Source organism: Equus quagga, chromosome 11 (assembly GCF_021613505.1).
Source record: "Equus quagga isolate Etosha38 chromosome 11, UCLA_HA_Equagga_1.0, whole genome shotgun sequence".
NCBI classification, from domain to species: Eukaryota; Metazoa; Chordata; class Mammalia; order Perissodactyla; family Equidae; genus Equus; species Equus quagga.
In genome coordinates, this window is record NC_060277.1 from 18766550 (window position 1) to 18787484 (window position 20935).

The 20935-nt window shown below is 38.6% G+C and overlaps 1 protein-coding gene across 1 annotated transcript in view; it reads left to right on the forward strand.

The window, feature by feature from the left end:
• TRAPPC3L (trafficking protein particle complex subunit 3L) overlaps positions 1 to 20935 on the forward strand; it is a 38185-nt gene continuing 17250 nt past the window's right edge. Inside the window, exons 1-3 of the mRNA XM_046676174.1 lie at positions 1 to 947; positions 2252 to 2349; positions 5118 to 5217. Of these exons, the coding sequence (XP_046532130.1) occupies positions 906 to 947; positions 2252 to 2349; positions 5118 to 5217 (240 nt within the window). The 5' untranslated portion in view covers positions 1 to 905. The remainder of the gene's footprint in view (positions 948 to 2251; positions 2350 to 5117; positions 5218 to 20935) is intronic.

Consider the following 20935-nt stretch of genomic DNA (forward strand, 5'->3'; position numbering starts at 1 on the left):
CTACTTTCTTAAATGGAGTTTTATGCTTCTTTCCCGGAACGGTTTTGATCCTCCACACCCTGCAGTTGTCAAGATGAGAGAGTTTGTTGTTTTAATTTTATCTGTACTTCTGCACAAATAAAGAGAGCCTTCAAGAGCTGACGTCTCAGGGACTATCGGAAGAAAGCCAAGGGCTTGCTTTCTCTGCCAGAATCATTATACATTATTAAACTGTAGAACACCCATTTTGAGCAACAGTTTTATGAGAAAATAGCAGCAGCTAAACTCTATCAATCCTTAAAATTGCTGTTTATGAAGCAAAAAAGGTACCGGCTATATTTGAATTTTGTAATCACACAAGATGAGGGTCTGTGATACCCATTATTTGGGGTATAATGTGATAGCCGTTAGAGTTGTTGATTAGGTTTGAACCCAGGATTTAGTGGCTAAAGATTGCTGATCCTGTCTGGAATTCACACAACAATCAATATGAAGACTGAATAATGCGAACCTTTAGATCTCTCTTGGACTGTGAAGGTTTCTGTCTGTGATTTTAAAACAATGCCTTGGCATGAGAACAGAACACCACTCTTATACTTCCTTGGGCTAAAGAATTTTCAGTAGCTGGTGCTTCTGGTCTGACTTCTCACTTTCAGCTTAATGCCTCTAGATTACAGCTCCTCCTCGCAAGTGAAGCAGGACGTGATCAGCGGCAAGATACGAGGCTACCAGGCTGTCCTGGTTTGTGATGGTTTTCCTCTTCAGTTCAGCAAAGAGCAAAAGCAGGAGAGTGCAGAAGTAGCACTCGTGTTTCAAAGCAGGGAGGAACTCAAAAAAAACAAACCAAAGGACAAAGATTGGCACACCTCTAAAGAAGAAGCCAAAAAAAAGAAATCGAAGATCATATTCTTCATCTATCCAGCGCTATGTCTCGCCCTACACACAGAAGACCAGAATACCGTAAAATAGTAAGATCTTTTTATAAATATATTCTCAAAGAAATTTTTTTCAACTTCAGAGAAAATGTTTTCTTGAGTGATTTCTGACTTATTTTGAAAGGTGTCACTATAAGTAGATTTTTTCAGTGGAGCAAGGAAGTGTTTAGCGGAGTGTACCCCAATGACAACTCTGGGAATAGTTGCAATGATCTCTTACACACTGTAACAGGATAATCGATTCTTTATGCATATTTTAGGGTCTTCTTTTCTGACTAATTAGATCTATAAAAATGTCAAATTTTTCTTTCATCTCTGACAGAAAATATGAAAAGATTAAACAATGCTTTGTATTTCATACTTGTAATTCTTTGTTTCATACTTAGGAAATAGGAAATGAATGTATATAAAATAGTTGATTATGTGTTAAATTGAATAGGAATAGATCATCAAAAAACTCAGGATTAAAAGATTATCTTTAAACATATATTTCCTTGTCTTAAATGTGTTTATTATTATTATTTGTATATGCTATTGTCCTTTCTATATATTCCAAGTTCAGAGTTACTTTAAAAATTTAATTATTTGAGATTAGATTTAGATAAATATTCTTCTTTAATCTTCTCACTATAGTTTTAGGCATTCAGAAGTTATGGATGTGAAATCTCACCATTAAGTTTAAAGCTCCTTTAATTATTTCAGGACACTGATGGGTGTTGGATAAAATTAAGCTAATTTCAGCCATAGGTATAGAATTATATGACTAACTGGCACACCTTGGTTGGGAATGCCTGCAGATGACCCCTCTGGCATTCTGGGATCAAAGTATAAAGAAAAAAGAAATCTCAAAAATTTGCTGCTACAGCTGACTTCCTCCTGATGGTCTCCTTGGCAGATTCAGAATCCATTAGGGATTGTGCAGAATCATGAGAAGTCTCACCCAATTATTTCTTTCAACTGAAAACATGCTCGGCATATACCAAAGGCCATTCTAGAACGTTAGAAATTTATATCAGCAACTAGTATTCTTTTAAAAAACTTCCTCCATGAAAATACATTGCAAGTTATATAATGGAAACAAATGCACAGAAAGACGTCCTTGTGTTAAAAAATTTATTTTATTTCACAGCTCTCCCCACCCCTCAAGTAATGTATCCGATTATGGGTACAATTTGTTCTTAAAAGTGAAAATTGTGGCAATAATTAGAAGGAGGGTGGAAAAAGTGAACAGATGATCTGGAAATCTGCTTCCAACTAGAAAGATTTGTGGAAAAGTAATAGAGTAACATATTGTTTGTAACTTTGCCTGTAACATAAAACCAACCCTTTTTCTCTAGAACAAAGATCTTTTCGTCCTCACCTATGGAGCTCTGGTTGCCCAACTGTGTAAGGATTATGAGAAAGATGAAGATGTGAATAAATATTTAGATAAGATGTAAGTAGAAGTCTTTCATTCTTGTGGAATGTATGTTGTTTCTTAGCATCCTCTGCATTTTGTCCACCTCTGATGACTTTCCAGTTCCATTTCATCAGCTCTTCTCTTCCTTCAATGATTCACATGTTAAACCGAACATAATTTCTGACAACTGCCATTTGGATTGTCCTAAAGTAGAAAGCAATAGGAAGGAACTTCTTTTCTATGAATATCAAGCGTGGAATGTTTTTTTTTGGTTAGAAATCATTTCTTTGCTAGTCGCTTATAAGCAAAGGCTGTAGTAAAACCAAAATCATTGTTTTAACGCTATGATGGATCATCAAGTTGGAATCCTTTCAGAAGTCTTTTGTTGAAACATAACTCCTTCCAATATAAACATCTACTTACATAAGCAGAGACCATCTATGGAAAGAAATGCAAAAAACTACTAACGGTAGTTTCCTGAGAGAACTGGGAGAATGAGGATTATAGTTGAAGAGAGATTTACTTTCTCCTATGCAGTATTTTTATTGTTTGAATGCTTTTACATTACTATGCTTTACTTAAAAATATATTAAATAGAGAAACTCACTATTTCCTTTGAAAATAAAGACCATTCTTTTTGACTTTATTCATGGGAATTCTGTCTGCACAAATTCAGCCTTTAATTTTCTCAGAATAATTATATGATCATCAGATTCATGCCCAATAATAAAATATCTGTCAGTATTTTTTAAACCTCTTAATAATGGATCCTGAAAAGGACACTAAGAGGGCAGTGATTGGAAAACCTGTACTAGTTAGAAGATTTAAACAGATTGAAGGGCGAAATTAGCCCAGTTGAGCATTTTAGAGCTTTTTAAAGTTTATTTTATTTTCAGTTGGAATACAGAAAAAAGACAAAGGAGAGCTTGAAAGATTTTTTGTTTTGAACCCTTGGTTTCCTTCCTTTCTTTTTGCTTATTCTTTTTCTATTGGAAAGTTCTTTTCCATGGTCCTGTGTTTATTTTGGTTCACACACTTTTTTTTTTCATTTCTTCTTAGTCAGGAGCACTCTTTCAGCTAAACTGTCTGTAATGGTGGGAGCTGCTTAAACTGTTTTACACTTTGGTCATCCTTAAACATGTGATGTAGCATTTCCAGAAGTTACGCCATTTTATTTAACTTATGTTAAATTGGCGTTGTTTTGTGAAACAGCTGTAGAAAATGAAGAAACATTTGTTTGACTAAAAAAATACCTTTGGTTAGCTACATGGATGCACATTTCAACAAATATGAATGAAACATTAAAGAATAAATTTTGAGAGGCTGCAGAAAAGCCTTGCCTTAAAAAAACAATAATTCACATTTGGATTTCTTTAATAGCTTCTGCTGAGAGCATCTTACATTTTTACTTTGATATGTAAAATATCTACTTTACAGAAACATACCTTTGACCAAAGCAAGATATATATACGTACGCTGCACTAACCATAATGTTCTGGGTTCCCATTACTGTCGCCAGTGGCCAAGCCTGTGGATAGGCAGAAAAATTAGAAAACACTGGAAACGTTTTTTAAATCCTGGTACAACTATTTCTGTAAAGTGTATGTTCTGTTCTTTGAAAGTCTTTTCAGTGGGAACTTCCTGTTTAGGATCACAGAACATTTTTCTCGAAAGGCAAGTAAGCTAAATTGAATATTTCTATGCACTCAGAAATATAAATAGAATATCTCATAGATTTAATGAATTAACGAGCACTCTGACATCAAATCCATCTCCCTCCAACCACCCAGTCACAAAATATCTCCCCCACTTTTAGACCCTATGGAGCAAATATTGCGTCTGCAACTGTGGAGTCTTTACTTTGCTGGGAATCTGTTGCTCCGTTCAAATTCCTTCACTTGTCTGTGCATGTGTGGCTGTAAAATTCAAAGACAATTTTGTGCCAACAATTTGGCAAAAGCAGTCTTATTCCTTTCTATTTCTACCATTAAGGCCATATCTCCTCAACTAGATTGAAAGTTCTTAGGTTCTTAGGTCTAGCTTGTTGAAGGTGTCTTCTCAGCCATCTTAGCCACATTCTCCGTTGTATTATCGCATCTCAATAAAAGACTTTCAGAATCGTACTTCAGGTACTGCTCAAGCTGTTTGCTGTGTGCTGGAGCTAACAGATAATACAAATAGCTTCTCCCAAGTCCCATAGCTTCAGTTTCCCTGGTATGAGAAATGAATTTTCTGAATTTGGCTTTTTTTCTTTTTACTAAACTTCAGAGTTCTAACTGCTGATGCCTGCACTGGCAACAAAAACTGATTTCTCTATTCCCTTCTTCCCCTCCTTCCAGATCCCATCACAGACACGCCTCCCTCCTACCGTAACGGCTGTGCTAAGAGAAAAATGAGCATCCGGGAACCACATCTGTAGCCAACAAAAAGCTAGCTAGACCCTCATTCTGTTTCCGTCAACAGCTAATGATGAGAGAGTTAGCTGCTAATGAGAAACATCAGGCTGCACACATCAGACTCCTTTAACTTTAACTTACACTGTCAAATTTGGGCCAGCCCTTACTCCTCAGACTCCTTTGCTTGTAGGAGACTAGTTAATATTTCCTGGAAGTGTTGCTCTCTGTTTCTATGGTCTGTGGGGCTCCTTAGCCCACTGCCAAATAGCCATTTGACTTGTCAAGTTTAGTTTACTTTGTTATCCTCTTGTGCAAGGGCCGATCAGATGAATCCATTCTTAAACATTGATAGACGTCACTAATTCTCAAATATTATCTTCAGACCACACTCTTCTCCTTCATCCGCAGGGGATATGGCATTGGAACACGGCTGGTGGAGGACTTTTTGGCTCGCTCTTGTGTAGGAAGATGCCATAGCTATTCAGAAATCACAGACATAATTGCCCAGGTGAGCGCATTTTTCGGTCTGTCAGTATGTTTTGAAAATCTTTGATTTGTCCTCAGTTTGGTGATTTTCTACTCCGATGGAACCAAGTTCCAGTTGTATTCATTATTAGGTGCTAAGAGAGGGGATTCTGATCGAAAAGCATTTTATTTCAGCACAGAGATAAAGCTATTGTGAACGGAGAAAAATGCTTCCAGCCTTTTAACCATCTATCGATTTTTCTGAACACATGGTGTATGCGGAGTGTGTGTCCCACACAGGGAAAAATATTTTGAGAGGGTAAACAGAGGGGAATGTAGTAGGGCAACTTTATAACATGCATGTCCCGAACCAATTTCTTTATATAATCGTTTTCAGCACATGGAAGGAGATAGCCCTTGGCTGTCTCAGAGAATATTATTGTAGCCATTTCATTCCCAGAGCAATGTTTTCCCAAGAGGAAAATAAAGCTTCCTGCAAATGGAAGTGCTCTAAGACTTTCACAGTCCTCATATATGAGACAGAATTTGGCATCATCCAGAACTAGCTCAAATTTTTTAGATATAAGATGAGATGGGGAAATGCAGCCATAGTGAGACTTTCCTTAATCTGCCAGGTTATCAGATTAAATCAGGACTATGGTTATTACCCTAGTGTTGTTCATTTGAAGAAGACCTAGAAAGTGTGCACGGATGTGAGATATGTATGAGGTCCAGGGATGCCACCTCCAGGTTCTCACAACCGGCCAATTAAGTCAATCTCATTCTTCTTTTCTCTCCTGATGCTTAACATTATTATACGTTGCCATACTGACTCTTCACATGAGTGGCAATCATAGTGCTACATGTGCCTTGTGATTCTAAATGCAGTGTTACATATCTTTTTTGTCTTTCGTCCTTACAGTATCTCTGTGAAGTTGGCAGAGTAGGAGTTATTATCCCCATTTTTCCAGATAAGAAAACTGAGTCCCAGAAAGCAAATAATAAATTGATTACTAGTACATGTGAAAAAGAAATTTGCACATTCAAAAACACAATCCAAATGAAAGATTTTCCCGCTTATTGTCATTATTACTTTCATTATGTCATGGCTAGTGGATCATGTGGTTGAAATGGAAATCCAGGTCTTCTAGTCCTAGTGTAGTGAGTTTAGCACAGGACTAAACAGGTTGTTAAAAATTCTCTTTCCATATTGGAGGAATATAACTAAGATCTTGAAACAGTAGTTTGAAAAATGAAATAATTTTTCACTAAATCAATTCTATGGGCAATACTATAAGAATACCAGCTGTTTTAATGGAAAGGAAATATTAAAAATATCTAAATGCAGATGGTTGTGTTCTATTTCTGTAAAAAATGCCATTGGGATTTTGAAGGGAATTTTACTGAGTCAGTAGATTGCTTTGGGTAGTATGGGCATTTGAACAATATTGAGTATTCAAATCCATGAACACGGATGTCATTCCATTTGTTTTTGTCTTAATTTCTTTCATCAATGTTTTGTAGTTTTCAGTATACAGTCTTTCACCTCCTTAGTTAAGTTTATTCCTAGGCACTTCATCCTTTTTTTGTGCTATTGTAAAAGGAATTTTCTTAATTTCTTTTTTGGATAGTTCATTGTTACTGTATAACAACACAACTGATTTTTGTATGTTGATTTCATATCCTGAAGCTTTACTGAAAAGATTTATTAGTTATAAACAGGTTTTTGTGGTGTCTTTAGGGTTTTCTACATACAAAATCATGTTATCTGCAAAAAGAGATCATTTTACTTCTTTTCCAGTTTGGATGCCTTTTATTTCTTTTTCTTGCCTAATTGCTCTGGCCAGGACTTCCAGTACTATGTTGAGCAGAAATGGTGAGAGCAGTTATCCTTACTTTGCTCCTGATCTTAGAGGAAAAGCTTTTAATTTTTCACCATTGAGTACGGAAATGGGAAAAATGTCTCTTCAACAAATGGTGCTGAGAAAACTAAATTACCACATGCAAAAGAATGGAATTGAACCCTTATCTTACACCATACACAAAATCAACTCAAAATGGATCAAAAACTTAAACATAAGACCCAAAACTATAAAACTTCTAGAACAAAGCATAGGGCGAACTACCATGACATTGGTCTTGACAATGATTTCATGGATATGACATCAGAAGCACAGGCAACAAAAACAAAATAAGCAAGTCAGATTACATTAAACTAAAAAGCTTCTGCATGGTAAACAATCAACAGAGTAAAAAGGCAACGTACAGAATGGGAGAAAATATTTGCAAACCATATATGTGATAACAGGTTAATCTCCAGAGTATATAAGGAATTCCTATAACTCTAGTAAAAAAAAAAAAAAAAACTGCTAACCCGATTAAGAAATAGGTTAAGGATTTGAATAGACATTTCTCCAAAGAAGACATGCAAATGGCCAATAGGAATATGAAACAATGCTCAAAGTCACTAATCAGGGAAATGCAAATCAAAACTACACTAAGATATCACTTCACACTTGTAAAGATGTCTATTATTAAAAAAAACACAACAAGTGTTGGTGAGGATGTGGAGAAAGTAGAACCCTTGCACACTGTTGGTGGGAATGCAAAATGGTGCAGCCACCATGGAAAACAGTATGGAAGTTTCTCAAAAAGTTTAAAATAGAGTTACTATTATGATCTACCAATCCCACTTCTGGGTATTTATCCAAAAGAATTAAAATCAGGATATCAAAGAAATATTAGCACTTCTATATTCATTGCAGCACTGTTCACAGTAGCCAAAATGTGGAAACAACCTAAAAGTCTATTGACAGATGAATGGATAAAGAAAATATGGTGTATACATCAATGGCATTAAAAAGAAGCAAATTCTGCAATATGCAACAACATGGTTGAAGCCAGTCACAGAAGGACTAATACTGCATTATTCCACTTATATGAGGTATCTAAAATAGTCAAATTCATAGAATACAAGAGTGGAATGGTGGTTGCCAGGAACTATGGGGAGAAGGAAATGGAGAGTTACTAATCAATGGGCATAAAGTTTCAGTCAAGCAAGATGAATGAGCTCTGGCGGTGTATTGTACAACATTGTAGCTATAGTCAACAATAACGTATTGTACACTTAAACATTTAAGAGGGTAGATCTCATGTTAAGTATTCTTATCACAATTTAAAAAAAAAAACACTTGAAAGAAACAGGTCTGTTTGATATAAAACTAAGAGCATGTATAATATCCATTTTCCCAAATATCTCTTCTCTAAACCTTTCATGTCTTTTTGACCTTTCTGATGTCATGCAAATTCTTGTCTGCTCCTCCTGTCCTCAGTGAACTGGGAAAAGATCCACTTCCACTCCCATGCAAGAGTCCTTCTTAACAATGAGGAGAATATTTCATCACCCTTACTCATCTCTTGCGCAGACAAGTAGTCTCCTGGTCTTTGCACTTTCCTTCAAAGGCTTCCCTCTGCATCATTTTCACTTCTCCAGTAAAATGTTCTTTCACATGTGGGAATGATGTCACCCAATTCAAGAGCATTTTAACACTGATGAAGGGTCAGACTTTAGTTATGTCCTGACCCACTGAAGATTTGCTTATAATTAGCAGCTTTCATTAAAAGGTCTGGCCTTCGGGAGCGTTATCTCATTAATCCTTGTAAACGCGCCTCAGAGGAGGCAGGTGTCAGACGTTCCAGAGTCAGTTTTATAGAGAAGTGTGCGAGGTCAGAGGAAGTTTACGGTAGTCACATGCTGCTTGTGGAGCAGGGCAGAACCAGGAACAGAACCTGATGGTTGTGACCTTCGTTTGGCTGCCCTCTCAGACCATGCTCTTAGACAGAACACCATTATCATCCTTCTCGAGCGCCTGTGTACATGCACTGTGGCTTCCACAGAACTCATGATCCCTGCCCTGGTTTCAGAGAAAGGAAAAACAGAGAGAGAGAGAAAGAAGATGCTTTTGAAGAGAACTGACTAGATGAAGAAACCTATGGCCAGATGAGTGAAGTGAGTCCTCCAAGAGCTAGTTAGTGAAACACTGTGCGTAGGAACAGGTCTCCTGACCTTATGCTGTGCTCTACACTCTGCCTCTGGGAGGGGAAAATTATGTAACTTCAGGTATTAATAACATCCCTTTCTCTCTTATTTTCCTCACTTTGCCTTTTCCAAAGGAGAGGTCACTCTATCACTAAGCATCTGACAAATCGTGTCGGCAGGCCTTAGACCTCAAATTCCGCCATCTAGTGGTCTGAGAAAAAATCCCGTGACACAGGCCAAATCATTGATTGAAAAAAATCTTTAGTCAGCCTTATATTTTACACAAAAAGAGATGACAGGCTAATTCTAAAGGCATCTTCCTGAAACATTAAAATGTACCCATTTTTAACATGCGATTTTTTTCGTATACAAGCCTACTTTTTGTGGTGATTGCCTCGAGGTATAACTAACTACACATTTCAAATAAGACATATAATTCATAAAAATTGTCAGCAGCATTACAAATGATATTGAAAAACTTTAGTAATACAAAATCTTTCTTCATAAAAGCTCAAATTCCCACCTGTTGTCTTTTTTTCCCTTATGAGAGCCTTGTACAGTAAAAAGGGCATCTATCATTAACCCCATTTTACTGATCACGTAATTCAGACTTAGACGTCACCACAGACACATAGTAAGAAAAGTCAGCTTAGAATTCAATTCTTCTGACCTTATTCCAGTGTTTCTTCCAAATATTGTTTCTTTAAAATATGCCTTTGAAGATTTTCTCCTATTATGATCATTATTATGAGAAAAATGAAAATGTGGAATTTGCAGGAGAGTTGCCATAGTGGTTTTTAGTTGTGGTATTGAAATATTAGAAAGTTTAACTGTAACTTAACAGGCATAATCTCCTTCGGTTTATTATCAGGATGAATAGAAAATACAAAGTTACTTCTCTTTGGTCTAAGGTCTAAAAAACCTCCTTAGTTATACAAAAATATATTTCATGGTTTCCAAACACACTTAAGATAAAAGTTTTATTATTAGAGATAAACTTGATTATTTAAATCAAGATGGTCATATTGACAAGAAATATTATAATATTGCCTTTTAAGAGGAATTTACACACAAGGAGCTCTGATCCTCGTCAGATTCAGAGCAATAGTCTCATCAAGTCCAATGTAGTAGACATTAAAAGGTGAGTCCACATCCTGTTCAGCCACATTCCCACTGTGACCCTGAGCAAATCGTAAAGACTGCCAGAACCTCAGTTTCCATATATGTCAGACGAGAGTTTTCTCAGTATAGTTCTCCTGATTTTCAGCTATTACTTTCCCAAGCTGAAATCTAGACAGGGAACTATAATCATAAATAGCTGAATGTGGTGGGCGTAGCTTCCACGGCCTCTCTCAGAGCATCCATAGCTTCTAGTTACTGATGGTGTTTACAGCTGCTTGGTGCAGCACGAGCTGTTCATCGCGGCTGGGAAAGCTTTTTACTGTCAGGTCGATGTCGTAATGATGGTCGCTCTGAGGGGTATTGAGGGAATTTATAATTTTTCAACATAAACATCACATTATTCATGTTGTCAGTGTAAGATGAAATTTTTAAAGAAAGAAAAATATGATATAAAATATATAAAAAGACTTGTTAAAACTTGAAATTCTGGTCTTCAGACTAAAAAATTGGAACCCAATATATTGTACTTGTCGGAAATTCTGGAAAGCAAAAATGAGATCATTTCCTTTTAATAGTATAAATTGAAATTTTGCCTTAATTAAATAATGTGAGCAATGATTGTTTTTTGGATAAGTAATAAAAAAATCGAAGAAATAATTGAAAGCATGTGTTCATAGGAGGCAACATAAATGAGGATACCTAAAGCAGGAAAGGAAATCTAAATGGCGAATTTTGTAAATATAAACTCCAGGACAAAAGATTTAGGAATATAATCCAGAGAGGAGTCTAAATGGCAGAGGGAATTTTTTTTTAGTGGATAAATCATTTTTATTTCAATAAAGTGGTCCATTTAAGATTAGAGTTGATTCTAGAAGGACTCCAGCAAGTCCTTCTGGTCATATTTCTTTTATCCTGCTTCCGATCTGAATGCGCAAAACTGACATGGCAGAATCTATACAAATAATTCAAATACTTTGAAGCCTTAAAGTCCTGAGTCACTTTCAGGTGGTGGCAGCTCCGTGGACGTAGAATTGCCATCTCCAACAAAGATTCGTACTCAGAAGCACTGATTTAATACCTCAAAAGGGACATCCAAATCTGACTTTATTAGACATTTTCAGAGGGGTGTGCCATGGCTTGGAAGGTGAATCAGTGAGGTCTCAGTCAGGAGATAGAAATCACACAATCATTTCAACAAGGAAGGTTTAGCATAAAACATTAGTAACTATTTACAGGGGACTACCTGGTAAGAAAGGGAGAAAATGCTGAAGAATTCCCTAGTGCTGAGAGAGAATACCCAAAGAAGCACCACATTTTGAAGGAGGCCCCTCTTCCCAAGGCTGAGCCTCTAACGTCTTTGGAGACGTGTGATTGGGACCCACGGATGGGGGAAAAGGCCTCTGGGTTGCCTGGCTGAGACTGGTGGGCAGGGGATCCTGGATCAAAACTGGTAAGTGGGAATCTCCCACTGGGGTAAAAGTGGGTTGAGGCGGGCAGTGAAGGAACCACGGGCCGGGACTAGCCAGCTGGGAAGGGAGTGCCACTGGGTAGCCCACGCACTACCAGTCACCATTTCCAGCAGGAGTAAAACAAGAAAAGGCACGCTAGAGCCAGGAAGAGCAGCCCCCCCTCCTGCTGTGCCCCTACAGAACCTTCCACTGGCAAAGGAGAGAGATTTGCAAGATCTACCTCCAGCATCACAAGCAAGGCACTGAAGAGTGGGTTTGGAGCTGAGAGGCAACAATCCCGCTAACAACCAGCCCAGAAGGCAAGAGCCATTGTGGTGCTTGCTTACATGTCTACTACCGTTTGTGACTTTGGTGGCCTCATGTTTGACCCTATCCAAACTGCTTGCCTACACATGAGCTGTTCTCACCTCTAAGTGCAACTCTAGCAGGCTGGTGGAAGGGAGATGTGGCAAGGGAAACCGCATTCTTTTCTTTGAAGGGTAGGGCCAACTTCCTTACAGTGAAGATGCAAAATAGAATGAAAAGCACAATTTTCAATATGCAAACTTTTCTTCTGAAATAAAGATTTTCTGTTAAACACTGAAGTTTGTTAAATACAGCCGCTGCTTCTTTTTCTACGAATTTCTCTGTAACCAAATCTATGTCCTCTCTCCCCTAACTATTAAATCTACTCTGTTTTATTACCGTTAGAAGTGGTATTAAATGACATTATGGGCCAAGAACTGCAGAATGTGGCTGACCAATAACTTGTACTCTCTTCCATGGAAGTCCACGGAAGTGAGATGTAAGGCACAATGCAGGTCGGCACGTAAGCTGCCACCCAGTGGAAGATATGGTGGGATCTTGGGGCTGAGACTTACAGCCTGCGTAAGGATCTCAGACTCTTTAAATCAAACAAGTGCATTTTCTGAAATGTCCATATGTTAACGTGCCAAAGGGCGAAACTTCCTTTGCATTGTAGGAGGCAGGAGTTGCGAGGTCCAGATGAGTAAGCAAACATGACAGAACAACCTTGACAAGGTAAAGGAACTCATGATTAACCTTACTTAGAACATCTTTATGATGAAAATAGAGCAACCTAAGCCTGCATTTTAGTTTAATGTTTTAATCAGTCTGTGAAATACAATTTGACTGTGTTTTGTGCCTGTTGATCTTCCAAGAATTTGCTGTTGACCAGCTTCCTTTGTATATATTTCATTCTCCATCTAACCGGAACAAAAGTGTTTCGCAAAGAATAGAAATAATATAGTTTTCTCAGGTTACAGTAATACTCATAAACTTTGTTTGATTTGGTACTTTGTTGTACTATCCAGTGAAGTTAACTCTCTTTTCTGGGACATTTCATTTCCCTGAAGTCTGTAAGCTTTTCAAAGGGCGGGATAATTTCAGGCGTTCCTGGGGTTTGTCCCACCGTGCTGTGGCAAACCAGCACATTGTAGACATTCATTAAGTACCGTTGAAGTGAATTTAGGAAATATTTGGAGATGTTTTCACACATCTACTCACTGTTGCTCCTCCTATTCTGTCCACAAGAGGGCAGCAGTCCACATTCATCTTCAAATTAAAGAGTCCACTCCCTTTCCCTCGCACCCCAACTCTCACCACCTGCAGAAGCCCCCTTATTTCAAGCAACATTTATTACACTGAAACTTCAGCACTCCAGAAGTGTCTAGTTGCTCACAATAACAAATTCTCACCAACCAAATTTGAACTGCAATAGGATCCTGGACAGGAAAATAGCTGATTCTTATTAAATAATAGAAAGTGAAATCATCTTGATAATTTTATTGAAAGGTTTATTTTTCCCCTATTTATATGAGTGGAGAAAGTTTCAGGAGAAGAAGGACATTCATTCTTGTTACATTAAGGTCAATTGTGATTACAAAATGCAAGCATCAAATAGGTAATCAAATGATTAGACATTACAATTCACTTAACTTACTTAACAGGCATGTATCTCTTCCAGTTTATTATGAGGACAAATAAAAATGCAACTGTATCCCTCTCTTTTCTAAGACATAAATACATCTCCCTAGTTACCCAAAGTATATTTCATGCTTTCCAAACACATTTATGATAAAAAGTTTTATTATTAGGAGAAGCTAATTAGAGATACAATTAATCATGTAAATAAATAATTTCCATTTATTATGGAACATATTCGAAATATATCCTAAAATTCATCACGGAGCTAAATTGTGTTAGATAGACTCCTTTATATTGCTGGCATTGGGATTATGTCAGGTCATCGTCGTTTATGGTAAGGATATTTTGTGGCTCAACAGCTAGGCCTCATGGAAGAATAGAAACTGAAAATCCTTCATTCCATCTTATCATCTCGGTAGCAGACATTAGCGGTTCCCTACCTCAATCCTCTGCCACTTTGGTGACTCGTCTATTCTTGGCTTACTTTGCTCTTACAGCTTCCTGCCGGCATCTTTCTTTCTCCTTTATCTTCTCTCCACCTCAGCGATCCTGCTGCTTCATGGTTTTTGCTGCCTCATAGCTTCTGCTTACTCTCTTTTTCTGCATATTTTTTATCATCCAAACTGTGACTCTGTGTGTCTCATACTCAAAGTCCCAGAAAGAGGGTCTCCAGCCTGTCAGTCAATCACTAGCCCTCTGCTGGGTAAAGCTTTCACACTAGGCCACTTCCACGCCCATAGCCAAACTATGTACTGACCGCCTGGGCTTTCCAATGCCCGTGCAAGTCCATTGTCTGTGGCCAGAACAGCAGGGTAATGAGACACAGAGCATGGCCATCATAGGGAACCCCTAGGAAGAGGATTTGGGTATGAAAAACATTCTGAGATTTCCCAAAATGGGACAAAGTCATTAGCAAAGACCTTGTTCTTCCAGTCTAGGAAATCTGTAACAGTAATTTGAGTCTTACTTTACCTATGAACCTGCTGCTCGCTTTACTCGTCTTACTGATGCTGGTGTTTCCTTTCCTTTGCTGCAGAGGCTAGAATTTGTGTAGAGAATAATGCAGCAGGCTCCATTTAGCATGCTGACTATAAGGTATTGAAATAGAGAGAATTCTCATTGTTAGACGTTTTGCAGATAATAACCAAGTAAGCAAAGCTTTCAAAAGAAACCTTTCCCCTATGAAGCAGTCCAAGTGACACTACATTGTTAGTTGAAAGTAAATATTTTAGACCGTTAGCAGGAGTGGGTCAGACATTTCTCAGAACAGTAAACTTAGGGACCTTTGGTGGAAGGGAGATAACCAAATTCTCCTGGGAAAATGATGTTGTACTACAGTAGACGGTATTAAGTTTTCTTTTGAATTTCTAATAAGGGAATTAATCATAAAAGTTCACTCTTTTCCTCTAATCGTATGCAGCTTTTACTTTTGTTTCTCTTTTTCTAAATTTTTTTTCAATTCTTTCTTTTGTCATTCTGTGTTTTCTCAAAGAATGTTACCAGTGATGACCTGATTTTTCTTTCTTTTCCTTTTTTTTTTTTTTTGAGGAAGATTAGCCCTGAGCTAACTGCTGCCAATCCTCCTCTTTTTGCTGAGGAAGACTGGCCCTGAGCTAACACCCATGCCCATCTTCCTCTACTTTATATGTGGGATGCCTACCACAGCATGGCTTGATGAGCGGTGCCATGTCTGCATCTGGGATCCGAACCGGTAAACCCCAGGTCGCTGAAACAGAACGTGCGCATTTAACCGCTGTGCCACCAGGCCGGCCCCTGACCCGATTTTTTATGTGAAGAGTAAAACTGCCCAGGTGAAATGAACTTAAACCAGGCCATTCAAGTTGGAGACATCAGCGTATCTTAGGGTTGTTGTTTTTTTCTCTTAAAAACAAAACATTTTTGTTCCTTATACTCCTGTAGTTTAATTTCCTTCCTTTTTTTCTGATTGTATTTCACTTCCTTCATTTTCTAAACAATTTTTTTAATTGTGCATGTTTCAAACACATATTTTTTTCTAAAAGCCACCCTATTTCACAATTCTGGCTATAAGCCTAAAAGTAATGCACCCAGTACAATGCACAACACTTGAATTGTGTTGACATCGTAATTCTACGCACAAAATGAGAAGGCTTTTTTCTGTCCTTTGAATGTTCTTTCTTTCACCAGGATAAAAATTTAAATCTCAATTATAAGTTGCCTCCATTCCCACGCCACACACAGACTCACAGACACACACACCCCTCTCTCTTACACATCTTACTCTAAGGGATAGACTAAGAAATGCCACCTGAATGGCATAAAATAGAGGGAGACCTGGAAGCTTTTCATTACTAGGCAACCCCTGCCCTTTGTTAAGATCTCTCACTGATGTTGAGGACTGGTTTTTGGTGATGATCCCTCCAAAGGTGCCTCATTCTAGCTGCTTCACCTTATCATGGCTGGGAGCACATCACTGCCACTGCCACCTGTCGGCAGCACCAGATGATAATATGCCCTGGTTCAGCCTTCCGCCTTCTGGGACACGGAGAGGAGGCTCTGTGCTCCCCACACAGATACTAATGAAGGGTAATTTCCACTCAGCTCAAATCTACTCCAGCTCAGGCAACTCAGTGCTATACCCAAGATAACCTGCCAGGAAATCCCAACAGTACAGGGTCAGGCGGGGGGAGAGGCTGCAGAGCGGCAACCACTTACCTCCCCTCATCAGACAGCCAAGAGTTGTCACTCTGTTAGTTACAAAGATCCCCCAATCCTAAAATGATTAGGCATCTTGCCAATGTTTGATACTAGAGTAATTTATAAAGAGGTATTTGAGAATTTAGCTATTATTGTATATGCCTCCCACTCTCACCCAAAAAATTGAAGTGGGAAATGGAGGTACTGGAATGGTTGAGTCCTCTGGGTCCAGGTCGGGTTTGGGAGCCGGGCATTCCTTACTGTATGACTTGTGCAGGGTGCTGAAGGTGTGGGGAGAAGCCAAGTGAAAGGCTCAGTCATTAATTGGAAGGGCAGACGTGGAGAGTGAGGGTTCACAACCGAGTGGCAACAGAAGACCAAGTCACAGAGAGCAGTTCTCAGTGCCGTGCAGGCAGGAGTGGATTCCAGCACCAATGTGTCTCAGGCTCAGTGCCTTCCTAGGATTACTGCTTCCTTTCACTCCTCAACTGAGCAATGGGAGCTAATCAGATTAAGCCTAAATATTACGTCTTTCTTTGCTTTTAATTACTATTTTTCAAAGGCTAACTCACAATTTAGTGATAGGGCCCTATTGAGTTGCTTTACTTTTTCCAACATACGATATTAAAATAAGTGGGAGCTCTTGATAAACAGGGATGGAATTCCACGGAAGTCACAGCACAGCACCACACAGCATTCCAGAGAAGGCTGGCCTCACAGTTAGCTGAAGGCCAAGCCATTTTCCTTCTTAGTAACATTCTGGAGGAGGGAAGAAGGGAGTAGTAAAAATTAAAAGGAAAGAAGACCCCTTTATAGTCATAAAATCCTCAATATTTAAAAAATGATGAATATTAACAGCAAAAGGAACTCATAAAATATTTTGAGAATTCTTACCATTTGGGCCAGAAATATGGCAGATGGATTATTAAAAATAAGAAACTTGTTTAAACAAACATAATTGTTTGGGTTTAATTCTCCTATCCGAGTAGGCAAGAGCTGCCTTATATAAACACCCACACATTTGATCTTTCCCCTTTGTACCTCTGGGAAGGGTGAAAGAAGAAACGCACAGGAAGTATTCTTTTGTGCAAAGCCTGTGTGCATAGCTGCAAGATCTGTGGGTTCTGCAGACTGATTAGGTCCCACCCAGAAGACCACACCCACCACTTAGGGCAGAGTTCCAACCTGAAGGCAAGGCACTTGCAGGAAACCTGTCCTTAACCTTTCATTATGACTACATTTGTGTAACATTGTTTTTCCTTGAGTCACGGAGGAGTATCTCTTAAGGCTCAATTCTCAGTGACTTCTGCAGGTTATCTCCCCTTACTTATGAAAGCCAATCTTCCACTTCTGTTTTTGATCAGGTCTTACAGGAAATCTGGCTTTATCTAGGCATCTTGTCTTCTTGGCACTCTTACCAAAGACATTCCAGGGGGAGTTTTCAATCTTCCAGATATTTCAGCACTTGAAAATCTAAGCTGTCCTAACTTTCCATTGGAGATTCTTGGTTTTATTTCTGTGGCTTAACTTATTTAGCTGAAACTCATGAAAGATTGGCTTGTGAAAAAACCTAAGAGTGTGGATTGAAAATAGCAGTAGTGTCGTGAACACTTCATGTAGCTATTTACAAGGAAATTCCTTACCAGAAGATGAAAACTATTGAGGAAATAATCTGGGAGACAAAACCCCAGAGGCTAAAGCAAGATCCAGCTGGAGCTAAGGATTCATAGACACTTCGGGAAGTCCAGCCACACTCTGGGTCATCCCTGCTTGGTGTGACTCTTAGTTCATGTCAGGAGTAAGATTTTGTCCAGATTTGCCCTAACATCTCAGTTGATGCAGTCTTTCCTGCTCCATAGAAACACCTGAAGTGTTGCAAAAAAATTCTCCTGTCCAGGCCTTACCTTTGATCAATTACGTCATGGTCTCTGGGAATAAGGCCCAGGCATCAGAACTTTTTAGATGCTCCCCTACTGATCCTAATGGGCATGCACTGCTTTGGAGCAAGGGTTTTCCAAACTGTGTTCCTTGGTGGTCAAGGGCGATTTTTGTAAAGGAGAGGTAGATGTGAGGGCTGCCCCTCTTCCAGACCCTCAGTCCAAATTCTCCCAGGGTTACACTCTTCTAAGTGTTTCAAATAAAATAAAATGTCATCGAAAAAAAGTGAAAAACACTAAAGAGATATAATAAAAGATAGTCTTGATTGAAACAAACCTCACCCCACCAGTGTTTGCGATGTAGCTTATCCCTTAGAGAGGAGGTAGGAGAGAAGCTGCATCTTCCAGAACATTCACTCCGAAGAAGATGGAAATTGATCAAACACTTGTTTGTAGCTGCATATTTCTTTAATTGTTTTACTTCATATACAGGGTCAGTAAAACCCATTCTTAGCCAATTGTTTAAGTAACAAGCCTTTTTAAAACACTGATTACTATCCCTCATGTTTCCTCCCATGACGCAAATACCAAAAAAACCTCTGGGAAAAATAATTTTGTCCTGTTGACACCATCAGCAACCATTATTACTGCAGAAGCACATCCCTTTATGTTAAAATGTAGGAGTAAAATGTTGTTACAACACAACTATTATTTTATAGGTTATGTACTTTGCCAAAGGATGAATATATTTTGACGTACTATTCTTAAGCAGAATTACTCAATGTCACCTGAGTTCATACTTTTCTTATTTATCCTATTTCTTGAAATGATCTAGAGAATATGATTAGGTGAATTAATTAATTCATTTTCCCCCATTTTAATCTCAGTTTTCAATACAATTTAAAGCTTTTAAAGATTTTTCTCTGGCATTGGTGTAACTATAGGATCAGGAAATCTGAAACTATAAAAAGATAGCCAGGGGCTGGCCCAGTGGCGCAACATTTAAATGCGCACATTCCGCTTCAGCGACCAGGGGTTCTCCGGTTTGGATCCCGGGTGCGGACATGGCACCGCGTGGCAAGCCATGCTGTGGTGGGCGTCCCACATGTAAAGTAGAGGAAGATGGGCACGGATGTTAGCTCAGGGCCAGTCTTTCTCAGCAAAAAGAGGAGGATTGGCAGATGTTAACTCAGGGCTAATCTTCCTCAAAAAAAGAAAAAAAGATAGCCAGTCATGTGGACAGACAGAAAGATGGGCTTTAAAAGATATAAAAATTAAAGTTTGGGGACCATTCTAAATCTTTTACAAACTTTTCAATGCTGAAACTTTCTTCTTTATCAATTGTCATTTTTATCTAAGGAAATAAAATAGGAAGTTGACCTTACTGGCGTAGTGAACTAAGCATAGTTTGAGCATAACTGTCCCAAATATCTAGAAACCCAAGGTAAAAAGCTATACAGGATGGGAAAGAGGCCAGGGACCCACACAGAGGCCAGGAAACTTGGAGATAGACATCAATTCCCAGGAGTACACCAAGAAGCCAATTGACTGGGTATTGACGTTCTACTGGCTGTAAGATTTAGGAAGACAGAGTCGAAAGAAACTCTGAGATGTACTAATCCAACACTCTAATTTTACACCTGAGAAAATACACTTTTAAAGGTTAAAATGAATACTTGAGAATATACCAACATGAGGCAGCATTTATGTGGTGAGTTAGGAGTCAGACAAATTCAGGCCCAAAGTTAGGCTCGATCTCTTACCTGTAGCTTCACCTTAAGCTTCTGAACTTTAGTGTTATTCATAAAGATAGAAACAGTAATACCTCCTTCCTAGTAAGCTTGTGAAATTTTAAATTTAAATTAAATGTAAAGTGCACATAATAGGTTACCACTAAACATTAATTCTGCCTTTCCTCCTTTGTGGAAGAGCAAAATTTAGAATATGATCTCTCTTACAGCTAGACAAGTATTCCTTCTGCAGAAGTCAATTTGAACAAACAGCTGAGTGTTGAAAACATTCTTTGAAGCTGCCTAAAAGTAGCTTCCCTTCAAGACTCAGATACGACATTTTACGTTTGTAATAAGAATGTTCCCATCCCCAAAAGAGAGGAAACTAACCCAATGCTCTTGAACAAAATCCTACACAACTAGGTATAAGTCCAAAGCCACTGACACATGCCTTGCCTGTAAGAAATTTAGGCCTGTTTCTGGGGTTGCCCTCCGTACTCAGTCTCCAGCCTCAGCAGTTCAGCTTGCCCTTTTGCCTCTCCTAACATCTCATTATGTCTCAGGACACGTTTTGGGCTTCACTAAGGCTTATTCAGAAGCCATGGCTATAAATGACTAGAACTGGAGCTCGACCCTCTCTTGTGTCAGCTCCTCTGGGCAGCCAAGGCTCTCTTGGGACCTTTGGGTAATGATGGGATTAGCTTGAATATATGATAACAATCGAGGCAGCAACCACACAAAAGAGAAAAATCTTTATCCTTGCCGCTACCATATAAGAGGTGCATATCCGGATCCACTGCTGCTTGGTACTTACCTCACAGGTGAGGGGCTACAAATGTCAAAAAGTCAAGTACTGACTCTGTTCTGGTTGCATGGCAGAGCAAAATGGAAGGCGAGGGTAGGAATAAGTGAAACAAGAATC